This window comes from Lissotriton vulgaris, chromosome 4_1, assembly GCF_964263255.1.
Source record: "Lissotriton vulgaris chromosome 4_1, aLisVul1.2, whole genome shotgun sequence".
In the NCBI taxonomy this organism is placed as follows: Eukaryota; Metazoa; Chordata; class Amphibia; order Caudata; family Salamandridae; genus Lissotriton; species Lissotriton vulgaris.
In genome coordinates, this window is record NC_141691.1 from 1,769,562,633 (window position 1) to 1,769,582,161 (window position 19,529).

The window sequence follows — 19,529 nt, forward strand, 5'->3', positions numbered from 1 at the left end:
CAAAAAAATAAAAGTCCTCAAATGCTAAACTTAAAACTCTTAAAAAACATTGATCCAAGGGTGCGATATAATAAATGTTTGGTTAAAACAGGAGATGACAGGTAGATAACCAGTAGGACAGCAGTAGAGCAGTCAGATGGTAAAATCAAATGATAGATATTAGATTTCTATCCTGGAACGTCAATGGTCTGCGAGTAAGGGCGAGAAGACATAAAATCATGCAGTACCTTAGAGACTCACCCGCGCAGATCATGGCGATCCAGGAGACACATCTAAACAAACAGGAGATCACAGACATACTAAAAAAATTGAAATGGGTGGATACATTTATAAGTACAGACCACAACGCCAATATTCGTGGGACTGCCATCATTTTCAAGAAGGGAGTAAGGGCTCAGATCATGTACTGGAAAACGGATGCGAGCGGGAGATGGCTGATAGCTAATGTTAAACTAGACTCAAGATGTCTTACTCTTGTTAGCTATTACGGCCCTAATCAGGATGACTCCTCTTATCTAAACATACTGCAGAACCATCTAATTACTAGCTCGGACCCCATAATATGGATGGGAGATTTTAATCTAGTGTTAGATCCAAAATTGGATAAATCTCCCAGCTCCAGGGCTGTAGTGCAAAATAACATGAGGGATACGCTCCGGAGCTGCATGTCAAACCTGGGGCTAAATGATCTTTGGAGGCAAAGAGCCGGGAAAACCATGGGAGTCTCCTTCCATAACTAGAAGTATAAGCACAAATCGCGAATTGATTATGCCTTGTTCAGCCTCTCTCTAAAAGACCATATTAAAAATATAATGTATCTACCACAGCATTTATCAGACCACTCAGCTATCCTCTTCGCGCTAATTCTAGAGCAGGAACCTATTCATGCATCATGGTCCTTTGACCGAACTATATTATTAGAAGAAAAGGAAAGAGACCACTTCATATCTGAAACAGCCTCCTTTTTAGAGTGGAATATAGGTTCTGCCTCTCTGGTAAATGTATGGGAGGCCTGGAAAGCCTATATAAGAGGCGGCATCACTAACAGGGCTTCTTAAAGGAAAAAGAAGTACAGAGAGGAGATCTTAACAATAGAGCAAGATTTGACCCGCTTGGAGTCGGCAGATCAAGTTCCCTCAGCTAATCAAGAGGAGAAAAGTGAATTAAAAGCTAAATTAGAAACGCTACTGCAAGAGAGACTTAATAAACGATGGCAGGCCAGTAAACTCTCGCATTTTGAATATGGCGAATCCGCGGGGAAATTGCTAGCCTGGAAAATAAAAGCCGACCAAATCAGGAACTACATTAAAGAAGTAAGAGTGACAGGAGGAACGGTGAATAGGAAGACTGATTTTGACATCGGGGAAGCCTTCAGTGACTTTTTTCGAAACATCTACACAGAAGAGACCAATACTAACTCTGAGGAAAGTTCTGAATGGCTGGATAAGGTAACTCTTCCGGAACTAAACAGGTCCCAAAGGGACAATCTCGATAAAGAAATAACAGAAACAGAAGTTGAAAATGTCATCAAACAGCTAAAACAGGGGAAGGCGGCGGGACCGGTCGGTCTTCCGGGGGAATTGTACCGGGTACTTAATTCTACCCTCACCCCGGTTCTAACGACCCTATTTAATAATATATTAATCAGAGGCGAGACACCACCTAGCTCCTGGGGAGAAGCAAATATAGCCCTAATATTAAAAGCAGGTAAAGACCCAGCAGAGTGCGGATCATATCGTCCAATCTCGCTTCTCAATAATGACTATAAAATCTTTGCGTCAATTTTGGCCGCACGTTTGGGCAGCGAGATTGGATCAATCATCCACCACGATCAAAAGGGGTCTGTCTATTAGAGGCCGACAATTGGCTAATCTAACATATGATTAGGGCTCCTGGTTTTATGGTATTTATTTTTTTGACATTTCCGTCTGTATTTATCCATATTTATTTTTTGGTCATTTTATCTGTATTTATCCACATTTATTTTTGTCGCAAGCAAAAGAAGACGCTGCAGCCAGTATTTTTCCACATTTATTTAAATAGGCACTGCACACTTGCACTCAGTTGTAATAGTTTCAAATATATGTATATATACATCAAATTATGTAAACACAATATTCATCTGAAAAGTTTTGCAAATTAATTTAAAGAGAACATAGGCCTAAACAGACCTTGTGTAACTTGCATGAGGAAACCTTTATTGCGGGGCTGTACTACCTAGGGACCTTTAAATCCTGATCTTCTCTTGTCACATTTGATGTGCAGTTACCTTAATCCTCTGAGGCAGTTTGCTTACCGGTCAAAACAGTTGTCCAGCAGACATAGCTGGTGGTCAGTCTTTTAACTGTGGTTAACTGAATCGAATCTTCTTGCTACAAACCCAAAGTGAATAAGCATCACTGAGTTCGATACTCCTAGCTGCAATTCCCCGTGCTACTAAACTGCATGCGTGTGATGATAACTGCTAAGAAGAAACATAATTAAAGGCAGGAAGGCGTCTCTCGGTGTGCAGCCACCTTTATAATAAAAGGATCCTGCAAAAGGACAGGCCCCTTTCAGTTCGAAAGGGACAATTAAGGATTTCAGTTGCTGTAAAAGTGGCAACCCCATGCTTAGTATATCTGAAAGCATATTTACAAGGCACAGATCTGCCACATGGTCATGCACTCCGCTTCTGTCTCTTGTAATGCTGGCTCAGGCTGATGGCTTCGATTTTAGAAGACAGACATCAGAGGCAGAGGACATGGGTGGACAGCACAGGAATGCCTTGTTAATTTCACGGTTCCAAGGATTAGACTGGCAACCCTCTCTTGCCTTAGATCATGCAAAAAAATTACAATTCAAATTGGGGTGGGGGGTTAACAGCTGCAGTTTTACCTGGAGTCATTTTGTGAAACATTTCAGTGCAGTGACTGCACATGGACAAGTTGCTGGAACGCAGAGTCAGAACTGAGCAGGAGGAGTCACTGCTGTCTCTATGTGGAGACCCATGAAAACGGTAGGCATATAATGCACTCTAGGGAGGCTCAAGGAGACTGCATTGCCCGGATGGCCCAGTCTTGGGTGAATGGAGTCTCCGATCTTATCTGTCCTATGAAGGCGCGCATAGACCCCCCTCCCCCCCACCCTGTGTCTTTGCTGTCGGCCCGGGCTGAGAAGCTTCCCGGGAAACCACAGCCGCACCCGGGTACTTCGCAGGTTTTTAAACGCCAATCACTTCACTTGTTAGCGAGGCTTTGTAGTTTTTTATCACCCCTTCGCCGGAAGAATTAGCCCCCCCGCCCTCCAGAAATTTGTATTGTGCCTCTTCCCAGAAGTGAGAGCCTGCTGGATGGGGATGACCCTAGGCTCCCCCAGGGGTCCTGAGGAATGACCCGTGAAGGGAGAGTGCCAAATGCTGCGCTAAGAGGGCGCGCCTTTCAGGTGCAGAGAGCAGCCTGCAATTTATGTATCAGAACAGGCAACCCTGAGCTAAAGCACTTGGTCAGTATTTTTCCTTTTATATTTATAAATACAGACGAAGGACAAAAAGTTTTCCGTCTGCATTTATAAGTAAAAATCTGTTTAAACGGAAAACCGGGAGCCTTAATCATAAGTAGGGCTCCCGGTTTTATGGAATTTATTTTTTTGCCGTTTCCGTCTGTATTTATCCATATTTATTTTTTGTACATTTTATCTGTATTTATCCATATTTATTTTTCCCATAAGTAAAAGTCATCGCTGCAGCTAGTATTTTTCCACATTTATTTAAATTGACAATGCACACATACACTCGTTTGTTATTGGTCAATACATTAATCTGAAAACTTTACCATTCGCAGAATGTCCCAAATATAACTTATATGTTATGTTTTATCTACATGGCACGAATTTCTACCATTTTCTGCGACCATTCGATTTTAGACCTTCTCTGCTTTCGAGGATTTTATTGCAGACTGTCTTCTGGTGTTTGTCTGTTTTAGAAAGTTTTAGTCTGTATGTTGATTTTTTTTTTACGGTTATTACATGTCTTATAAATATTCTGGATGTGGCTGTGAGTCAGGCGATACGCCTAAGATGGTTTTGATGGTGGTTTAGTCTGTGGGCGCTCTCTTATCCCCACAAACCTAGCCCTCCTCTGCACACCATTGTTGAATCTGCTCACTTTAAGCAGGCGGGGACCCGGGGGTGCTCCAAGGAAGTGCAGATAACCCTTGGACAGATAAAGATGTGTTAATAGCAGAATACTTGCAAGTGAGGTCGGCTGGCAGAGTCCGCTGCCCTTCTGAAGACTGTTATCAAGTTACAAAGTTTTCAGAAGCTCTGGTATGACGTTCATCAAGGCTGGCATTTTTGTACTTAAAGGACGAGCTGACTCACCTTCCTCCTGGGCTCAGTGTTAGTCAGTTAGGCATCTATTATTCCCTGCTGCTCCAGATAAGAGAGGCACGCATGGAGCACCGTAGAAAGATGCCTGCATTTGATTTAATACAATGAATGGAACATACCAACGGAACGGACGGTGTTTTGGCACTAGTCTAAGCCATGTCTGTTTCAATTACATCATGTTATCAACATCGAAAGTACGGAAGGAAGGCTGAGTTGGCCCTACAAGGGTTCAAGCATGTGACCTTAAAGTTAGACGGAAACTTCTGTAAGCATTTCCTCAATCCATGGATGTATTTTATCATATATTTCAGACCACTCCCTCTCTCCCCCCCACGTTGTGTGTGTGAGTCCGGGCCGGGACAGCCTCTCTGGGCACACACACTGACAGTTTTTGTGCTGCCAGCCGCACCCGAGCACTTCACAGGTCTGCACCCGAGCACTTAACAGGTCTTTAAAAGACCATTCACTCGCTAACGAGGCTTTGTTGTTTTTTACCCCTTCTAGAGCCCCTGCATCGCGCTGGAAGAATTACTCTGTGAGCAATCACCATACCATCCTGTTTTGCAACTCTGCTGGAGCACGGCAGCGCTGCAAAATGTGCTAGTATTTACCCGTTTTTACATATAAATACAGACAAAGGAAAACTTGTTTTCCGTCTGTATTTATATGTAAAAATCCGTTTAAACGGAAAACCGGGAGCCCTACATATGATTTAGTAGGAGCCATTGACATTGCCTCAACTTTTTCTTTACCCCTTGCAACCATGACACTCGATGCTACAAAAGCTTTTGACAGGTTCAGCATTATATGGGGGGTGGGGGGGTGGGGTCATAGATATACCCAAATTTTGCAAACGGAGGAAAACTCCTTTTTAGGTTTCGCCTGGCGAACAGATGCGCAGCAGCGTTTCGCGCAGGCGAAATCTTATGTTAACAGTATGTGTGTGTTGTCCCGCCTCTCTGTTCCATTGGCTAACTCCATAAATGGAGGCTAGCCATTAAAACAGAGATGCGTCACTCATTCCAGGAGCAGATACGTGGGCGTTCCGGCGATTTTTACTCATCCTGCCCATTTTCGTGCGTCATGCGGCGGTGGGCGGATGTTTTTTTTTTGGGACGGCATGTTTTGATCATTTGTTTGTGGCTGACGTGCAGTCAGGAGCCGGGCCTCGGGTGTCTTCTGTTTTTCTCGAGTGGTCGCCATGTATATCATGCCCCACAATGCCATAGAGCCTGCCTTACCGCAAAAAAAACCTGTACGCTGTGTGGCCGTACCTGCGAGACGTCCCCATCCTGTCTCCCGGCCTTGGTACGAGCCGCACCGCTCCAGCGCCCAGTACGCCCGGCCTTGGTACGAGCCGCACCGCTCCAGCGCCCAGTACGCCTTGCACCCCCTTCCTCAGCGGTGTACGCTTCTCACGCGAGATGCGTGAGGTTTAGCGGGGCCGCACTGAATTTCCCGTACGAGACAACTGTTTTTTTTTTCTCAAGGTATCTCAAGCAGGCACGGGTTTCTCGGGGGAGGCGAGTCCGCCTTCTTAACAGAATCACTGTGAAACCTTCTATTTGAGAGGGAGTGGTTGGGACTGCAATACATTACTACTAGGCGACATATACTTGAGTTACAAAAAAGAAGCAACTCTTCAATTGCCACAAAGGAAACTCCGCTGCAATCGTCCTTTAAAAATCCTGTCTATAAAGGCCACCCAGAAAACATACCAGTGTTTCAGGCAGGTAACATTTTCAGCAGACACTGGAAGCAAGAGAAGGGGCTGAGTATCACCACTTGATTACAAAACCCTAGAAAATAACCCTGACTCGTTGCCAATAACCAGCAGGGGCTCAGTAGTCGTCTGGATAATTTTAACATCTGGGTTATTTGGGAGACTTGTTGATGGTTGCCCACGGTTTTACATCTGCCGATAACGATCATTCTGATGATGGGAATCTCTGAAGGTGCTTGCATAGTATTCTAAAACTTTACTGGGGGAACGGTATTTTCCTGAGGCATTGTCTCGCATGGCATCTCCTAGAGCATAATGTCTAGTATGCTATAGTCCAAATACGGCCACTCAGGTTCTACTGCAAGATCTGCATTGTGCATTTCAGGATGAAATCTACTTGTGCGTCCCAACGTTTTTTGTTTTTTTTATGTTCGTTCGACCAATTCTATCCCATTAGAAACCTAACACAACTAATGCCATTGACCTAATGACGGGAAGATAATCTTGTGAAAAAAATGTTACTGGCCTTCACCATAGATATAGCAACATCCATGCTGAGATCCCAGTACCACCAAAGAATCTTTAGGATTAAAGTACAGGATTGTAGGTTTCTTGACAGTGAAGCTTCATTTAGCATACATTAATTAAAACTAAGGACGACAGTGGACGATTTTTTAATGTGATTTTTGTGTGTGCAAATGCAATAGGTCTCGCATTTGTGAGAGATTAAGCTATTGGCATTGTAAATGACAATGCCATTTATTTATCTGTTTTCAAAACCAACACATAAATACAAAATTTGTCATTTACAATGTCAATAGCTCTAACTTTTACAAAGACGAAACCGTTGCATTGTAAATGCTTGTTTGAAAAAGCTTCTGTGTCTACCCCGACCGCCCCAACTGAGCTGATCCACTGGGAACTGGATATTTATTACCTAAGTGACCTATTGTCCTTAAGGCCACTCCTGATTTGGCGTTCCATCTTGCTCCAGGAGGAGAAGTCTTTTAATAGAGCCGTCATTGAGGACTGTTTATCATTGGATCACTATAGGAAAATTCCCTGGTTAAATGATGTTGTTGATTGTTACTCAGAAATATTTAGTCTTAATGTCCTGATTAACCCAAGAGCCGCATCTTTGATCTCTAAAGCCGAGTTGAAAAGTAAATTCCTGGCCAGCAGAGCTAGGAAACGGTTGTCAGCAGCAGGATCAATGACCACTGTCTTGTTCTACAATAGATATATCATTTCGGAAGGTTTACCATTTTATCTATCCACGGTGACTAGGCCATCTCATAAGTTTGTACTTACAAGACTGAGGTTCGGAGTAGCACACCATTTAGTGGCCCTACCAATTCTCAAAATACATCCAACAGGGCCATGTCTGTGTGATGGAGTATCTAAACAGAGCACTTTGCACTTTTTACTATTTTGTAAACTGTACATACATTTTTGTATCGCCTATTTAAAACCAATGTTTATGAAATATGGTGTGTGTACAGTTAATCAGGCTATGAGCTTATTATGTAATCTGAATTCCGCCGACATTTGTTTTTATACTGCTTCCTTTTTAAACAAATTTATTTATGCAAGGAAAAATATGCTTTTTAAATTATATGGACTGTATCTCTACTGATATCTGTTTTAATTGTCAATCTGAAACGTTGGTTATTTTGTTTGTCTGTTTTTTTGTGTGCTTTTATGGTCATGTTTCATGTACCGAATAAAGCTTCATGAATTGAATTGAATTGAACTGCGAACATCAGAATTAGAAAATCACATACTAAGCACTTTATTTTGCAATTCTAAAGTGTGCTGGAAACAAATATTTTAACATGAATAAAACAAATCAATATACTAGGTGATGCCATTTCCACACATTACTGTTTGTGCAAAGTATAGTTATCGGCAAAACCGTATGTTTTCAATTGGAAATGTGTTGTCTGTAATTGCAATACACTACCACACCATTCACACTCCACTCTACGGCACTCCACTCAACCCTATGCAACTCTATGGCATCCTACGCCCCCTACTCCACGCCACTCTACGAAACTGCATGACGCTCCTCTCCATGCCCCTCCACGACACTCTATTCCCCACACTTTTAGACATGCTGGTGTACAACACGGCTTAAAAACAATGTCAAAGCCTAGAGCTCTCTCATAGGTGAGGCTATTTGCTCTTCCAATGCTTGTTTTTGGTGTGCCTGTGCTCAGCATCCTCTGCTCCTCCAGTTAAGTCGGTACTACGTAGCTGCCTTTATATTTTAGTTCCTCTATCCCCAAACTGCACTACCTCTACCTGCTAATGTAAACCACCCAGTTTGATCTCTGCCTCTTTTCCCCTCATTCATTCCACTTCTCTCTTCCATCCACAAGCCTTCCACTCAACTGTCAAAATGTTAGAGCGGTTGATACCAACTGCTCCAGTTAGCATGGGCTATGAACTGGGAACATAAAATGGGGCATATCGGGTAGTTTATAATCGCCAGTTATTACAACTATAAATTGCCCGCCTATCTCCCACACCTCCTCTTCCATCACATTACTAGGCGATGATTCACAATACTAAATAAGAGGACCTATCTGGTCACTCGACCAAACACCAAAAACATTTCCAAAATAGGTTATATGGTCTCTGGAGTTCAGTAACAACTCTTTTTAATCCTCCTTATCTGACAAAAACGTTTCCAATCCTGCAAGCTTCCAATATGTTCTGCATTCAATGTATCCCCAGCTACTATTGTAGTGCCACAAGAATCACAACATTATACCTCTACAGTTCTTACAGGGCTCCGTGGAGGCATACCCAGTCTTAAATGGATGGTGAGCATGGGCGCTCAACCAGGAACGCCACATAAAATAAACTAGAGGATTGAGATTGGTGAAAGAGGGATAGGTGAGAGACGTTACCTGCAAAGCGGATCTTGACGAGGTCCAAGGGATGCAGCACCAGTGTGGACACCAAGCCCCCGCTGAGGCCGGCCAGCAGATTCTCGTAGCGGACATGTCTGAAGAGTGACGGGCGCTCAGGAGCCGGGACGGAGGACTTCATCAGAGTCATTCCCTGTGTCTAGATCTCTGGAAAGAAGGGGGATAAAAGCGCTTTGATCTGTAACGAAGGTGTGAACAACTCGGAACGGGATGACTATTTAAACGAAAGCGAAACCATGAGTTGTTGACGCAGCCGGCAGATAGCATGAGATCAGCAAGGAACCACTTTCTTGGAATTGTGACAGTGAAAACAGATATATGTGGTGAAGCTTCAGACACTACGGGCGCGGTGCCAGGCGTACGAGATTTTAAATGGCACCGTGGGGAAGGAGATTACAGAGTACACATATAGGAACATATTGCTCTGAGACTGTACACCAATGCAGCTGAAAGAAGGGCGCACGTTGCATCAGTAGCCTGACTGACGTGACCTTTAGCACTCTAACCTCTATGGAGATGGAAGAAGGACACTGTGAGTTTGTCGGACTACTTCAGAAACGGAAACGTCCAGGCATGTCAAAAACAGCGTGAATAATCCACAACCACTCGTAGCCAAACATAAACAATGCAGCCAGCAGGTGTACATTAAAATTCTGTTTGCCGTTTATTGATACGTTGTGGTAGCTGGGCTAGATTTCAGTGCTGCGTTAAATATGATTTTTTTGCAGTAACAATACTCGCCAGAAGTACACGCATATATGATGGAAATTAACTGACACGAAACGTTGACTCGTGCGCTATCAACATCGGTGTATAGAGCTGCGCTTTTTCGCTCTATGGTACTGTTTCTCTAACATGGCGGTCGCTGTTGATCCCCTGTAGGAGCAGCCCAGTCAACAACCCGTGCACAATAAAACAAGAGAGAGGACTTTTACAGTAGCCAGCAAATGAAATGGGTGTCTTTTCAAAGCAACGTCTCTCACAAATTCTTAAAAAACACAGGGTTGACACGTGAACCAGAAATTAGGCAGAGAAAAACAATAATTTTTGTTTTTCTTATATAATGTTTTTTTCAAATTAACTACATGTAGTTTCGACACAATACTGCCAATTCTTTCATGGAAGTTCCTGAAATATAATAACCCGAAATCTCCAGTGTAGTGCAAAATATCCTTCACGTTCTCAATACTATGGATAGCAGTGCTATATTCTGCTTTTTCTCGTTCGGCGGGTGCTCAGATCATTGAAGTCGTTTCTGTTTAAGATGGCCGCTTCTCCGTTGACTCAATTGACCACGTTTGGCAGTTCACGTAGAAATGGTCAGACCAGGGGCTGAACCTTGACCCTTCCTGACGCACGTTGTATACAGTAATGCCCACAGAGTTGCCCACGTTATCGGATTAACAGGATGAAGGTAAAGGTGCTGTGCCGAAATCCAGACGATTATATCAGGGAGACGAAGAAGGATCTGCATCGAGGTGAGGAAGAGAACTTCTTTTTGGCATGGTTTCAGCTGGAACCTTGCATATCTTACCATGCACCTTCATTTTGAGGTTGTTAGTCTGGTCTCGTATACACCCTTTAGACAAAATACACTTAAGTGGCCTCACTCACCTCGACTCACACCCAAACGAATTCATTTTTATTTATGTAGATGGTCTTACTCTCCATAAACCACTGAATGCCGTCCTCTTAGGGGACTCAAAAAAGGTTGAGAGGTATATCTACAGAGAGAGAGAGACAGTTAAAAGGATCTGTGACTCTCAGATAAGTGTCTCTCCAGTGTTTGAGGTTTGCTAAAGTAACCAAATAAGAGATAAGCACATTTGTGGCACGGTTATCCTGCATAAGTCTGTGGGGTAGCGTTTAATGTGTTGTATGGTGAACATGGCTGATGACTGGTGAAGCTGCTTGACAGCTAATGAGGAGATTGGCCCTGGTTTTACCCCTTGACCCTCACCTACCTCGCCGACATTGGGCATTGTTCCTCCTTGTCTCCCCACTATTACTCTTTCCTCCCCTCCCTCCTACGAATTATTGAAACATTGTTTATGTACTGTACCTTACTATGCTCTTGTATCTGATGTAACTTGTAACTCTACGATCCTAAAAGTAAAGCGCTCTGATACCCTCTTGGGTCAAGTTTGTGCTATATAAAACTTTATAAATAAATAAAATAATGCATAGCTGTCAAGTTTTCAGATTGCTTATGTGTGACATCTCTATGGTTTCATTTGGCTATCGAGTATTATTGTACGTTCAAGTTCGAGAATTTGTATAGCGCACTACTCACCTAGAGGGTCTCAAGGCGCTTGGGGGAAGGGGGGGGGGGGGGGTACTTTACTTATCGAATATCCAGGTTTTTAGTTTCTTTCTGAAGGAGAGGTGGTTCTGTGTGAGGCGGAGGTGGGTGGGGAGAGAGTTCCAGGTCTTGGCCGCTAAGTAGGAGAAGGATCTTCCCCCCCATGGTGGATCTATGGATGCGCGGAATTGCGGCTAGGGCTTGATTGGACGATCGTAGTTGTCAGGTGGGGGTGTAAAAGGACAGGCGCGTGTTTAGGCATTCGGGTCCTAGGTCATAGAGGGCTTTGTGTGCGTGGGTGAGGAGACGGAACGTTATTCTCTTGTTGACGGGGAGCCAGTGGAGGTCTTTCAGGTGACCGGAAATGTGAGCTTGACGAGGGATGTTTAGTATGAGTCTGGCTGAGGCGTTTTGGATCCGTTGGAGTTTTTTCTGTAGTTTTGCTGTGGTTTCGGCGTAAAGGGTGTTTCCGTAATCCAGTCGGCTTGTGACCAGTGCGTGGGTGACCATCTTTCTTGTTTCGGTGGGGATCCAGCGGAAGATTTTTTTAAGCATGCGTAGGATGTTGAAGCATGATGAAGAGACGGCGTTGACTTGTCTGGTCATCAAGAGTAAGGAGTCCAGGATGAAGCCCAGGTTATGTGCGTGGTCCATAGGTATGGGTGCGGTTCCCAGGGACGGTGGCCACCATGAGTCGTCCCAGGCAGCGGGGGATGAACCTAAGATGAGGACTTCCGTTTTGTCCGAGTTCAGTTTTAAGCGGCTGTTCTTCATCCCCTCGGCTACTTCTTTCATTCCTTCGTGTAAGTTGGTTTTGGCGGTGTTTGGGTCTTTGGTGAGGGAGAGGATCAGCTGGGTGTCGTCTGCGTAGGAGATGATGTTGAGGTTGTGTTGGCATGCGATGGATGCGAGGGGACTCATGCATATGTTGAAGAGGGTGGGACTGAGTGATGATCCTTGTGGTACGCCGCAGATGACTTCGGTGGCCTCTGATCTGAAAGGGGGGAGGCGGACTCTCTGGGTTCTTCCAGCGAGGAACGAGATGATCCAGTCAATGCTTTTCCTTGTATTTCGACGTTGCTAAGGCGTTGTATGAGGCTGCTATGACAGACTGTGTCGAAGGCTGCGGAGAGGTCAAGTAGGATGAGGGCAGCTGTTTCTCCGTTGTCCAGTAGAGTTCGAATGTCTGTTGCTGCCATGAGGGCGGTTTCGGTGCTGTTTGGCTCGGAAGCCGGACTGTGAGGGGTCGAGGGATTTGTTGGATTCGAGGAAGGCGGCGAGCTGACTGTTGACAGCTTTCTCAATGACTTTGGCATGGAATGGGAGGAGCGAGATGGGACGGTAGTTCTTAAGTTCAGTGGGGTCTGCTGTTGGTTTCTTTAGAAGGGCGCTGAGTTCGGCATGTTTCCAGCTTTCCGGGAAGGTAGCGGAGTTGAAGGAGCAGTTAATGACGTCACGGAGATGGGGTGCAATAATGGAGTCTGCTTTGTTGAAAATGTGGTGGGGGCATGGGTCGGTTGGCGATCCCGAGTGGATGGAGTTCATCAAGCGGATGGTGTCTTCAGTGGTGATTGGGTCCCAGTCGCAAAGGATGTTAGAGGGTGGTTTTGGTTCGGATTTGGGTGGAGTGGACTGGTCTTCGGACTGGTTTCCAAAGCTGTTATGTATGTCCGAGATTTTGTTGTGGAAGAATGAGGCAAGGGAGTCGCAGAGGTCTTGGGAGGGAGTGATGTCGTTGGTGCCGGCGGTGGGGTTGGTAAATTCTTTGACGATGTGGAATAGTTCCTTGCTGTTTTGGACGTTGTTGTCAAGACGATTCTTGAATGCTGATTTCTTGGTGGATCGGATCACTTGGTGGTGTTTGCGGGTGGCGTTCTTGAAGGTGGTCAGGTTGTCGGTGGTTGGATTTTTTCTCCAGGCTTTCTCGAGGGTACGACAACGTGTGGCACTTTCTTAGGAGTTTATCAAACCGTTATTTGAGTGCTTATCTGTGAGTTTATCTGTTTAGCTGTGCAGATATATCACTCAACACCTAAAACAAGCCAGCCCTATTATTGTCGGTGCTTGTTAGCAGTATCTGATCAATGAGTAATCATCATCTTGTAGTGATTAATTAAGGTAGCAAATATTTAGATACTGAAAATATGAGCCTATGAATTGAACTTCGCTAGATCTGTGAAAAAAGTATGTTACTAATCCTCATCTCACTGACAGCCAGGAAAAAAATAAACCTAACGGACCGGCTGGAGGAGTACAACTGAAAACTAAATACAAAGTATACAATTTAGTCCGGCCCAGGCTGATTTCCATAGCATGTAGTCGTCTATTCTCGGCATCGTTTATAATAACAGCCTGAGTTGTGCTGCCACGGGCAGCTCATATTTTCAGTATCTAAATATTTGCTACCTTAATTTGCTACCTTAATTAATCACTACAAGATGACAAGTTCACTGACTCCTTAATTTGAGCTGGTGGTTTCCAGTGCTCAGCACTGCACTTAATCATCAACATCGGCTCTTTTCCGATTTAAGGACATATTAATTTACGGGAAGATTTTCAAAACTTTATTTAAAGTTTTACATATTAACTTAACACAGGTGTGCATTCCGAAGCCAGCAGAAGAATCTTGTAATCATACATTACATTGGTTGCAGTTCAAGACATAGGCCCGTTCACGATTTTCCCCACTCTCAGTTCTATATCCCGATATTAAAGAGCATTTAATCCCCTACAGCTTCTGCATCTATACCCACTTCCAAAGCACTTTGAGAACGTGTCTGTGGGTTGTCAGCCAGTAGGTCATGACAAATTTCTCTCCAGAGGCCTAAATTGTCCTCTAATTTTTCATCCCTGCGGCACCTCTTCATATGCACCTTCTCAGCTAGTGTCTACTCACGCACATCCCGAATTCATGCCGAGATCTCAGGCCCCCGCACATCCATCCTAACAATTGCAATTCTACGCCTTGCAAGGACCAATAGTAGATGCTGGAGCCTAAATGCCATCTTGCTTTGCTATTTAGGTTTTTGTATTAAACCTAGTAAACAGTGGTTGGGTGTCAATTGTCGTGGATTAGCGGGAAGCGAGCATTGCAGGAGATTGTATGCATGAGCACGCCCACCACCCTCCAGTCCCTGTCCTTCAGAGGTTCCTTCAGGTCAGAATTCCAAGCTGTGAATGCCCCAGGAGGAGGAGCACTGGCGTCTGACGTCATTGCCCTATACAAAAATGATATAATACGCCTACCCGGCCGCACGTTAGTAAGATGTCCAATGTCTGTGTGTGCTGTGGGATCGATGGGTACGCAGGCCATATTTATTTAAATAAATTAGCTAAAGCAGCATATTGTAGGTATTGTCCTTGACTCAGGCTAAAGTTGCCCCATGCCACTTCAAATGTGATTAAGCTCTCGCCAGGATACAGATCTGCAAGTATGTCACAAACCCTCTCCTAAGTACTTTGTGAAGGTAGGGAATGCACTCCTTATTTATAATGTTCAAGAACCAAATGTATCCGTGTTTCTTAATGTCGCGTGCTCCTTGGTAAAGTGCCTTGCCCAGGTGACACTTACAATAGAATCCGTTATACCGGAGCGAATTTCTTCGCCCCGTACCAAAGGCACTGCTTATATGAGAGCTTCTTACTCTTCTTTCAATCCTCAATTTGCACATATTTCTCAATATATAAACTACCTCTTTCTCAATCTTTTCGCTTTAGTCCACTTGATTTCACACGCTCAAAGTGATGCCATTTTTCAAAAGTCGCCCCGGTATAACGCAAACCCTCTCCTGCCACGCCTGATATGACCTATTGGACATCACCCTCCTGACCGGCATTAGATCCCACACTGACAACTCATGATGGAGCGGGGCATGCCTGAAGATTCGATCCTCAAACGGTTGCCAGAAGTGCGCGGTATATCTAACTAGATATGGCACGGCTTCAGAAGTGCCCGCGCCCTCCAAAAATAGAGCAGGCAGGTCATTAGCTGGTACTCTATCCTGGAGCAGATGTTCCATCTCGAGGCATACGGCAGGTGAGCGGCATAGTATTAAAGCTCCAATCTAGGAGCCTCGAGTCCACCCCCTCATATTTACGGGAAGATTAAGTGATATGCCGAGAATCACAGGATGTTGAGCCTAAGCCGAGACTCAAACCTGGTTACCCAGCTCCGAAGTCAACAGCTCTTGCTGTTACGCAACATCCTCTCCCCTCTTTCATGGCTAGAAATTGGTTCTGTTTCAGACCGCGCTAACAGGAGAAAAGATCTTGTGCAAGCTGCCTCCTGACGAGAGCCCCACACTTAGTTTTTGTTACGAATCAATCACTGACTTGTTGCTGTTTACATAATCCTACTGAGCTGCAGTCCTCGTCCCACATAGAGGAGATTGTAATTATGCACTGGGCTACTGAAATTATGTGATTGGTCAGCTGCATCTTTTTTTGCATAGTTATATATTTAGCACATAATCCATCATCCACTGCAAAATCTGCTGATTTTAACAAAAAACACATTTGTTTCTAGCTTGAACAATTTAAAAGTTGCTAAAAACACAACAACACATTCTTGCACAGTGGAAGGTTCTTTACGAAGATTAGTTGGTCACCATTCTGTTGCTTATTGCTATATTTTAGTGTTAAACATGCACTGATGAGGTGGTACCAATGCCCAGACAGCGTTAACAAGTTTAAACAGGACAACGTAATGAAGTAATAAGATCACAAAATGTGCTGCAATACGACACATAATGAGCTTTCCCTTACCTCATAATTTACTCAACCCTGCCGGATATTTTGGCCTTCCTAGGCTGCATAATTCCAGTGGCTCTTATTATGCGTGACTAATAAATGCTAGTGACACGGGAACATGCACTAAATGCATTAGTCTAACCCATGGGTACTCACAAACTTTCTCTCAGGGGCCAAATTTACAGTGTGGGTTGTGTCTGGTGGCCGCACAAGTGGGGGCGGGGGCGGGGCTAGAGCAACAAAAAACTATGACCATGAGGTTGATCACAGGTCACTGCAGCGGACGCCTTCGTCCACTGAGCCACCAGACCTAGCGTACTGTACACATCTCTATCTCTATGTCTCTCTGCCTCTCTATGTCTGTCTCTCTCTGTCTATCTCTCTCTCTCTCTCTCTCTCTCTGTCTCTGTCTCTCTCTGTCTCTCTCTCTCTCTCTCTGCCTCTCTCTCTCTCTCCCTCCCTCCCCCCTCTCTCTCTCTCTCTCTGTCTTCCTCTGTCTGTCTCTCTGTCTCTGTCCCTCTGTCTCTGTCACCCTCTGTCTCTGTCACCCTCTGTCTCTGTCACCCTCTGTCTCTGGCACCCTCTGTCTCTGTCACCCTCTGTCTGTCACCCTCTGTCTGTCACCCTCTGTCTCCCTTTCTCTGTCTCCCTCCCTCTCCCTTACTCTGTCTCCCTCTGTCTGTCTCCCTCTCTGTCAACCTCTCTCTGTCTCCCTCTCTGTCAACCTCTCTCTGTCTCCCTCTCCCTTCCTCTGTCTCCCCCTGACTCCCTCTCTCTGTCTCCCTCTCTCTGTCTCCCTCCTCTCTCTGTCTCCCTCCTCTCTCTGTCTCCCTCCTCTCTCTGTCTCCCTCCTCTCTCTGTCTCCCTCCTCTCTCTGTCTCCCTCCTCTCTCTGTCTCCCTCCTCTCTCTGTCTCCCTCCCCTCTCTGTCTCCCTCCCCTCTCTGTCTCCCTCCCCTCTCTGTCTCCCTCCCCTCTCTGTCTCCCTCCCCTCTCTGTCTCCCTCCCCTCTCTGTCTCCCTCCCCTCTCTGTCTCCCTCCCCTCTCTGTCTCCCTCCCCTCTCTGTCTCCCTCCCCTCTCTGTCTCCCTCCTCTCTCTCTCTCCCTCCTCTCTCTGTCTCCCTCCTCTCTCTTCCCCCCTCTGTCTCCCTCTCTGTCTCCTTCCTCCCTCTCTCTGTCTCCCTCTCTGTCTCCCTCCCTCTCTGTCTCCCTCTCTCTCTCTGTCTCTCTCTCTGTCTTCCTCTCTCGGTCTCCCTCTCTCGGTCTCCCTCTCTCTGTCTCCCTCTCTCTGTCTCCTTCCTCCCTCTGATTCCCTCTCTGTCTCCCTCTCTGTCTCCCTCTCTCTCTCTGTCTCCCTCTCTCTCTGTCTCCCTCTCTCTCTGTCTCCCTCTCTCTCTGTCTCCCTCTCTCTCTGTCTCCCTCCTCCCTCTTTCTCCCTCTCTCTGTCTCCCTCCTCCCTCTTTCTCCCTCTCTCTGTCTCCCTCCTCTCTCTGTCTCCCTTCTCCCTCTGTCTCCCTCCTCCCTCTTTCTCTCTCTGTCTCCCTCTCTCTGTCTCCCTCTCTCTGTCTCCCTCTCTCTGTCTCCCTCCTCCCTCTTTCTCTCTCTGTCTCCCTCTCTCTGTCTCCCTCCTCCCTCTTTCTCTCTCTGTCTCCCTCCTCCCTCTGTCTCCATCTGTCTGTCTCCCTCCTCCCTCTGTCTGTCTCCCTCCTCCCTCTCTGTCCCCCTCCCTCTCTCTGTCCCCCTCCCTCTCTCTGTCCCCCTCCCTCTCTCCGTCTGCCTCTGTCTCCGTCTGTCTCCCTCTTCCCTCTGCCTCCCTCTCTTCCTCTGTCACACACACACACACACACACACACACACACCCTTTTTTAAAAGACCATTTGTATGTTAACGAGGCTTTGTTGTAGTTCACCTCTTCTTAGCCCCCTGCAGCTCCACTCTGAATATCACTGGAATGAATCGCCCGGCCCCCACAGAGCAGCAGAGTCTCTCAATCATGCTGCTGCAATCGGCCGTGTTTGCACACACACTTAAAATATATATTTTTTAAAACATGGGAACCATGTATGCGGGCCGCCAAGGAAGGCTTGCAGGGCCGCTGGCGACCCGTGGGCCGTACTATGAGTACCCGTGGTCTAACCCATGATGCGTGGTACTTATCATGACTGGTTACATTATCTTACATTGCAAAAAACACAGTTGATGAACAGAATGCAGAACAATGTCTTACATTCACCCCAGTACAAAGATCTGGGCCTAAATCCATCGTTTTTTTGCACTCCACACCACCCTTGGGTCAGACACTGGCTATATGCAAATCAGCCTTGACCCTGTGCCTCATGGGAACAGTCCAGCCCGAACTACCAAGCCATGTCTTTCCTAGACCGGAATCAAGCATCCAAGAACCGGTTTCTGGCTATCAGCCTGGATAGCTTGACTCCAGTGATGTGGAGAGCCTGGGACTCGCGTCTGAGCATACCCAGCCCACTCGGGGTGAAAATTGCAAAAAACACAGTTGATGGACAGAATGCAAAACAATGTCTTACATTCACCCCAGTACAAAGATCTGGGCCTAAATCCATCGTTTTTTTGCACTCCAAATGTTTGTTATCATGAGGCACAGGGTCAAGGCTGATTTGCATATAGCCATTGTTTGACCTAGGGTGGTGTGGAGTGCAAAAAAAACGATGGATTTAGGCCCAGTTCTTTGTACTGGGGTGAATGTAAGACATTGTTCTGCATTATGTCCATCAACTGTGTTTTTTGCCATTTTCAACCCGAGTGGGCTGGAGAGTTTTAATATCCAGATACTTAAATTAATTACCAATGGGGCCTCCCCTGCAGTCGATGTTCCAACACATCACTTCCGTTTTAGAGGAATTGGCTAGATAACCAGAAATAGAGCCAAATTCCTCCAACAGATTTTCGAGCCATAAAATTGTTGCCTCCGGATCACTGGTGTAAATAATATCATCATCCGCATACAATGCTATTTTACAATGATGATTTAGTGATTTAAAAGAACAGATTAAATCATCTAACCTAATAGCCTGCGCCAAGGGCTCAAAGAAATGTTAAATAAAAGGGGGGATAAACGGCACCCCTGCCTAGTCCCTCTCTGGGTGTCAAAGCTGGAAGTCAGGGTGTCATTCAGCAGTATCTTTGCGGAGGCTACCCCTAACAATTCCTCAAGGTCTGGACAAAGACAGGCCCCATGCCCAGCCCCTAGAGAGCCCTCCAGAGATACTTCCAGCAGACCCGGTCGAAGGCCTTAACTGCATCTAATGCTACCACTGCCAAAAGATCCGTTCTCACCACAGCCAAATCAATATTCCCAATCAATAGTTGAGTCTGTTCCTGGATGTACCTCCCTGCCATAAAGCCCTTCTAGTCAATCAGACTAGGGACCCGTTTCGCCAATCTCCCTGCCAGAATGCCCATGAAGATCTTATAATC

At 45.6% G+C, this 19,529-nt stretch overlaps 2 protein-coding genes across 2 annotated transcripts in view; one reads left to right on the forward strand and one right to left on the reverse strand.

Moving 5' to 3' along the window:
- SLC25A32 (solute carrier family 25 member 32) overlaps positions 1–9,530 on the reverse strand; it is a 147,831-nt gene extending 138,301 nt beyond the window's left edge. The window contains exon 1 of the mRNA XM_086966094.1: positions 9,007–9,530. Coding sequence (XP_086822220.1) covers positions 9,007–9,157 — 151 coding nt within the window. The 5' untranslated portion in view covers positions 9,158–9,530. The remainder of the gene's footprint in view (positions 1–9,006) is intronic.
- A 471-nt stretch (positions 9,531–10,001) lies between these two features.
- Positions 10,002–19,529, forward strand: part of DCAF13 (DDB1 and CUL4 associated factor 13) — a 272,700-nt gene continuing 263,172 nt past the window's right edge. The window contains exon 1 of the mRNA XM_086966098.1: positions 10,002–10,505. Coding sequence (XP_086822224.1) covers positions 10,436–10,505 — 70 coding nt within the window. The 5' untranslated portion in view covers positions 10,002–10,435. The remainder of the gene's footprint in view (positions 10,506–19,529) is intronic.